The following is a 7,536-nucleotide window of genomic DNA, read 5'->3' as shown; positions in this document are numbered from 1 at the left end:
TACAACAGACAAATTCAGTTAAATTTCTTGGTCTTTTAATTGATTGTAAATTATCTTGGCAGGAACAAACAAATCATTTATGTAAATTATTATCAAGAAATTTAGGTGGTTATACAGAAGCTTAAGCATGTTTTCCCCATATATACTAGTATATTACGTACCATATATTCGACTTTGTTATTGCCGTATCTTCATTATAGCATACTTGCCTGGGGGAATTGTTCCAAAATACGCCTGGAGTCTATCTTTAGAATACACAAGCGAGCTATAAGGATTATCAATTGTACCAATTATTTAGCACCGACAAGCCCTCTGTTCAAAATTAATAACCGCTTCAGGATTTTTTATATTTATATTCTTACTCCCTTGGGATATTTATGTACCAGTTAATTAAAGACGAATTACCTTATGCTTTCACTTCCATGTTTGTAAAAAATAAAGTTATACATTCCTACCCTACAAGACAGGAAAATTCATTTCACTTTTCTCCCGTGAGAACTTCATTTGCTCTTAAAACAATAGTACATACAGGTCCGACATTCTGGAATAGTCTTGACTCCGACATTACTGAATCGTTGTCATTGAATTGTTTTAAACGTAAACTAAAAAAATCCCTTGTGCAGGCTTATATCTAATAATACAACATGCAATTTAATTTGAACTCCCTCTTCTTTATCAGATTTGTTGTTTATATTCCATGTTTGCTTTTCGTTCTTTTTACTGAGTCATTTATGTCAAGGCTATTCCTGAATTAATGAATCATTATGTATCATGTGCATTTTTGCGCATTCTTACAGTTACGTAACTGTGTTGCTCGGGTGACAAGGAGTCTTGTAAGCGCGTTACAGGTGGCTACTTTGTATTTCACTATGCTTTCGTATATTTTATTCCTTTCTTTTGCTCTTTTTGCTCTCTTTTCTTTTACGTCCCTTTCCTTCCTTTCATAGTTTTATTTACTAGGTTGTTTAAGAAGACCAACACTTTCATATACAGGGACCTATACATTACAAGCTTTGCTTTTTAGTAGGTCCCCACATTTCATGTTTGTTAAATTGTCGTCTCTTGTATTCTTTGTAATTACGACGCTATGTTCAATCTTATGTTCAATCGATCGTATCATGTTTGATGTTTTGAAATGTGGAACAATAAAATCAAAATCAAATCAAATCAAATCAAACCTGTTCCTTAAAAAAAAAAAAAATTGCGCAGGCTCAGAAGGTTTTTTTCCCCCTCTGAACGTCCCCGTTGTGAAACTCTAAAGCTCCCTCTTATTCGGTGAGTCGAGGGAACAACTTAACGCACTGTACAGTATTGGTGGACATGAGAAATGGACTTTCATCTTTTTGAGAGATGCCAAGAAACCACTCATGAAATAGCACAGAGCATACCCTTTTAAGAGATTTTCAAAGTTTATTAGATGAAAATCGTTTTTTGAATAACTAAGACATCCAAAAAACACCGTAAAACAAAGCAATCCTAATAAAAGTTAGGTCCCACCTTTTATTAGGAATGCTCTGTTTTGGATATCTCAGCAATTTTAAAAACTTATTTTCATCGAATAGAAATTAAATCCCTCTTGGAATTACTTGCTCGTTCATATTTCATGAGAGATTTCTCATTATCTCAGCAAAAAAATATCGAAACCTAAAGTTAGGTCTAGACCAAAAATATATACGCTCCCTTTAACCTTTGATTAAGTTCCACCTTGATAGGTATAGTTAAACCTCTATCGGATACTGAGATCCATGATTCGTACACGAACCGTCCCACCACTGCACCCAATTTTCGGGAAACTTCGGAGAGTAGGTGCCACCTCGCATATCTTCCTCGTCTGCCAGGAGCCGGGATACCACAGTGCTACAAATTTGTTTTGGTTCCGTCAGCCACCCTTCCAGTGTTACTTGGATGGATCCAGACTTCTTCCATTCGAAGAATTTGTTGTATAGATTGTCGTCCTCGTCCAGCTTGATTAAATATTCGGCTAATTCTTTTACGGACTTGAAATCCTGCACGTGTATGAAAGCTTTAGGTGGAAACACCTTTTCATAGTCTTCGCGCGGTGGACCGTACACGACAGGAACAATGTCATTATGGAGGGCATTTCGCCAGAATTTTTCTGTTATATAATCACGACATTCGCTATTTTCCAAAGCCAAGTAAAACTTGTGCTTTCTTAGCTCTATATGACATCGTTCATCTTTTGGGCATGGCAACTCACCACACCCGCCGTATGTACTAACGGGAATGTACTTACTTAGAGCCTGTACAAAACCTTTTCGGTCCCAGGAAACCATGTTGCAATTGGACGCCATCCATGCGACCTGTTTTGTATTATTTTGCGACCAGTTCTTCATTTCCGTGGAACGCAACTGAGGGACGTCCGGATTATACCTTCCGTACGAAGCGTAGAGATGTGACTCTCCCGGCCTGTAAGTCATTATATAGTCGTAGCTGTTGTTACGATATTCCATGGGTGGTAGTGCGTGTTTGAGGGTGTTTCTTGGAGATTCCTGTGTGTAGAAGATCCATTTCTGACCTCGCGGTCGCTGTCGGTGCATTTTGGCCCAGTCCCAGGCCGTACTATGGTAAAGTATAACGGCATCGCTGCTCCTAAGGCTCTCCATGTCGGTGTTCACAACAAACCTGAGACCACAGGGGAGACCAGGGCAGAGGAAGTCACCTGGGCTACCCGAGGGGGTCAGAGGTTTGCCGATCCACAAATGAACTTGCCTGAAACATCCTCCTTTTTGAAACGGAGTACTGTTCGTCATTTGACTTGGGATAATGACAGGCTTGTGGGTCACTCTCGCAGCGCTGGGACGGGTAGGAGTGCTGAGAGGTACGATAGCATGGAGCTGAATATAAACAAAACTGCACACGATGGCACCGAAGATGAGGTAACTGCAGCTTCGCTTGTTGATGATGCCGTTGTTTAGACATCGACTAGGACGCACAGGCCCAGTTGTTCTGGCTGTATCTGCTGAAAGTGAAATAATGACAAAAATGAATGAATGAATGAATGAATGAATGAATGAATGAATGAATAGATAGATGAAACAGATTAAATAACATGTATTTAACGTAATAATAAATATAAGACATGTATAATAACTTTGAGAAATATAGGCACAATCAATTGAGCGTAATAACTGTTTCTTTGTTTGCTTGATGTGTACATCTGACAAAATGGCCGGGGGGGGGGGGGGTAACCAATTTAAGAATGATGAATGGAAGCCGCGTCAATTCCTTTTTTTTTGGGGGGGGGGGGAATGGGTGGGTACTTACTCTTTCACTCCCCATGCCCCATGCTGAATTCTGAAATTCCCAGAAACGTAATACACAGGCCGCCAGGTTCCCGTAGTGAATGGGAAAATAAAAGTCGCCCCAAGAATAACAACAACTTTTCAGTCATCCGAGTATCCTCTCGGATCATTTGTTATTGTTGTTGTTTTTAAATAGGGAGATTCCCCCTCCACCAAGATCGAGTCATTATATCTTATTATTACAGGTTTTCCCGCTCTGTTTCATACTTTTGTCACTAAAATCAATTAAAGTGCATTCACATACACGCACTGACGTCAAACGATCGATATCGGTCTTTCAAGATTAAAATTTGGGCAATGGAATTCATTTGGCGGCACACGATTTAATTTATGAGCATTCAAATAAATCATTCTGCAAATTAATTTCATATCAGAGCATTTGATTTTTTGTTATCATCATTCGATTTATTTTTAGAGCAAAACAATTAATTAACATGCATACGAAATCGTGAACGTACTTACAATTTCAGATGCTGTGTATTGGATTTCGATACTCGTGCATTCAAATTATTAAAAAAAAGTAGGCCTGAGGAGCCTATTTGGGCGCTTAATTTCATTTTTGGGGATTCAGTTTAATGATTCGATATTTGATTTTAATGATTTTTTTTTCTTCATTTTTAATTTGTTTTTTTTTCTATTATCTATATATTTAATCATGTCTATATTTCTCTTGAAAAGCTTTGCCATTATACATTTTCATTAGATTTGTTAACGGCAGTTCATTTTACCTCAAGTCAATTAAATTTCAAACCATTTCACAACTTTAAAATTGTATATTTATTCATATGTGTGTTTATATTGATAACATGGTTATTATTTATATTTTATATGTATTCATATTTTCCATTTGTCATCAATGTTTGTTTACACAATTATTATGAGGGGGCTCTGTTAAGCCGCTGCATACGTTATTATATAAAATGGTTCTTATTGTTTACAACTTGTGAGATGCATCTTAAATTAGATGCACGTATTTAAGACTTGCTTGCCTTTTCATGATTTTGAACGACTGAAGAAACACCTATGCTACTGCCATCTGATTTTGAATGCCCCTTTTCTAATCTTTATGCTCCTAGTTTAAATGTGAATGACTCTCTTGAAAATTGTGTTGCGAGAATAATCATTTCGAACGAAGGAAAACTATTTTGAATGGCCATTTCTTAATCTGTATGCTCTTTATCTAAATTGCAGGTGACTCATTTGAATTTTGTTTTGCACAAGAGCAAATACCAACGAGAGAAAATGAAATCAAATAACCATTCGTTAAATCGTGTGCTCTTTCTATAAGTTTTACTCATTTGAAAACCGTTTTGAAGGAAAAGCTAAATCGAATGACCAAATGCGAAATCCAATGCCAATTTGCATTGGCGATCACAACTGTCGCGAATTTTAATGATGTTATCATTAAACTGAATGATACAATTTTGAAATTGAGCGGGAAGACCTATACTATTATTAATGATATTATTGAAATTGTTATTGTTATGATTTTATTAGTGTTGCTACAATATACTAGGATCAACACTTTTAATATTTGTTGATTTAGTATTATTGTTATCAAAATTATCGTGATCATCATTGTTATCTTAAAGGGATGGTATTGTTTTGGTTGAGACCTACATGTAATTTCAGGTTTCTAATATTTTTGGTAAGATAATAAGAAACTACTTATGAAATATGAAAGAGCATGTAATTCTATGAGGAATTCAACGTTTGTTTGATGAAAATTGGCTTTGAAATGGCTGAAATATCCAAAAAAGAGCGATTCTAATAAAGTGTGGGACCCACACTTTATTACGATCGCTTTGTTTAACTTTGTTGGGGGGGGGATGTTTCAGACATTTCAAACCCGATGTTCATCAAATTAAGGGGACTGTACAGTACTGGTTGAGGTAAGGGATTCATGTTTTGAACATTTCTAAGTGAGATAATGAGAAACCTCTTATGAAATTTGAAAGAGCATGTAATTTTAAGAAGGATTCAACGTTTAATTCATGAAAATTCGTTTTGAAATGGCTGAGATATCCAAAAAAGTGATAATAATAACAGGCGACAGGCCACAACTTTATTAGGATCTCTTTGTTTCACCTTGTTTTTGGATATCTCAGCCATTTCAAAACCGATTTTTATCAAATAAACTTTTGATACCCTTTAGAATTGCATGCTCTTTGACATCTCATAGAGTGGTTTCTGAATATCTCGCAAAATGTTAAAAGCTAAAGCCTCACCTCGACCAGAACTGTACACACCCTTTAACTTTAAATTCCTCTTAAAATGGTATGCTCTGTACTATATCATACAATGTAAGTGTTTTCTTGGTATCTCACAAAAAGTTAAAAGCCCACTTCTCATCTCCTCCAATACTGTACCATCCCTTTGAAAATAAAGAAACACTGCCTCTTTCTAACCAACAAAAATAGCTGAAATAAAAAACAAAAGATAAAGAGTACAAAAAATGAGTCCAAGCTAAGTAGTCTCATGATGTCTCCAAACAGATCGTGTCCTGAATGAAATCGTATCACCAATCATTTACAATGATTGCCCTTTTTTTTTAAAGAAAATCACACAAAGTCCTTACTCCCATAATGTCATAGATTATAGCCCGAAACAAAGTTCAAATCAGCTTTGGCTTAATTGGGTACCATTTGTACTATTACAGTAAAGTACGCAATACAAGTATATTCTTCTTTTTTTCATTTTATCTCATGATGAGGCTTAGGTCGTTCCGGTTCATAACGTTTCTGCATCACTTTATTGGTTTTGAGAGGGCTGATAATCGTTGGATCTTACTAGGCGAGCGTGTATACATAATATAAGAAGATAATTAACACACGACACTTTGCCAGACCCAGATAAGTGAGCAAAACACCGGAAAAAAAATGTTCCGAAAGACAATAGATGGCATCATTATCAAAGGCTGCGTTTATCATCTTTCCCCTGTTTAAACGACTTTCAAAAGCCGTTTCCAAAGCCCTATGGGCTGCGTTTATCAACTTTCCTCTGTTTAAACGGCTTTCAAAAGCCGTTTCCAAAGCCCTTTGTAAAAGAAACGGCTTCCAAAATAGTTACAAAATTACCCTCAGAAACTTTCAAACCCCTCACTTTTTTTTTCGACTCAGATATAGGATTTCGCATAATTTGGTCAGTAGCTGAGGATATCACGCAACAATATTAGATGCAATATTTTTTTCTTTTTTGTTTCCAGTTTATCTGTGTGTGTGTGTGTGTGTGTGTGTGTGTCTGATCCTTGCATTTCTTGCATTTCGTTATCCCAGTGTGACACATGGCACCATCGTAATTACCTATCACCACTTTTTTTTTTTAAATAGCCGGTAAGCGCTTTGCACCTCCATAGACTTGATATACACGGTGGAGATGCACGCGCGGAAGAAGACCTGACAGATGCTAGTTCACACGACTTAATACCTATGCAAATTGTCCAGGAATACAATTTGCCTTACTTTTTGATCGACAATTTTCTTAAAATTCCACTCAGAGTGTGTATGGTTTCCTTGAATTTAAATTCTAAAACGCAAAAGATCTCTCATGTAGGAGGAAGATACCCCATCCGCCCTCTCTCCACTTTTATAATGTTATACATGTATGATATTAGACTGCTAGTGTAAAGCTGTTTGCTTGGAGCATTGTAAACTTGTGTTATGTATAATATCGGTGATGTACATTATAGTTGCGAAATAACAGCTCGTTTGTCCAAACATTTTTTGGCAGTCTAGAGCTTGTGGCGGCCAGCCCCACTGGTCAGTATTGCAGTATTAGGAATAATTTACTGAATGCAATTTCGTCTATTTGGCAATTTAATGTGTAATTGGTAATTTAAAGGCACAGGCTAACAATGAAAGAACCCGGTTAATTCTTAATCTTGTTAGAGCCTCGGAGGGGGGGGGGTGATCACATTGTGGTATGGAAAAAAGTGTCGAAAAGTCGTTGTGGCAAGAAGCTTTCAGATTTCTGACATATCGAGCTAGAGCCCCCTCCCCCCTACATTTTTTATGCCTCCGCCCACCAAAGTTGGTGCCAGAGGTATTATGTTTTCTGGTTGTCTGTCCGGCCTGCCATTATAAGAACAACAATGGCCCTGACTGGCCATATAATACCTCGTTCTTTCAGTTATATATCCATTTTCAAAATTTGATGCATGAATGAACATCTGACAAAACAAATTTTGAAGTTCTTTGCAATCATCAAGTTTTAT

The 7,536-nt window shown here is 36.7% G+C and overlaps 1 protein-coding gene across 1 annotated transcript; it reads right to left on the bottom strand.

Moving 5' to 3' along the window:
* Positions 1-1,718: 1,718 nt before the first annotated feature.
* LOC139733632 (glycoprotein 3-alpha-L-fucosyltransferase A-like) lies at positions 1,719-2,771 on the bottom strand. Its single transcript, XM_071644447.1, has one exon. It carries the CDS (start codon positions 2,769-2,771, stop codon positions 1,719-1,721), a length of 1,053 nt encoding a protein of 350 aa, XP_071500548.1.
* Between the last annotated feature and the right edge of the window lie 4,765 nt (positions 2,772-7,536).

This window comes from Diadema antillarum, unplaced genomic scaffold (assembly GCF_040938485.1).
Source record: "Diadema antillarum isolate AM-2024a unplaced genomic scaffold, OU_Dant_1.0 seq00000485_RagTag, whole genome shotgun sequence".
In the NCBI taxonomy this organism is placed as follows: domain Eukaryota; kingdom Metazoa; phylum Echinodermata; class Echinoidea; order Diadematoida; family Diadematidae; genus Diadema; species Diadema antillarum.
Note: the sequence above shows the minus strand (reverse complement) of the source record. Positions and strands in the feature narration are given on the sequence as shown.

Bases quoted from the DNA above. Each gene is read 5' to 3' on its own strand.
- LOC139733632 (XM_071644447.1), bottom strand. From the start codon at position 2,771: ATGACGAACAGTACTCCGTTTCAAAAAGGAGGATGTTTCAGGCAAGTT.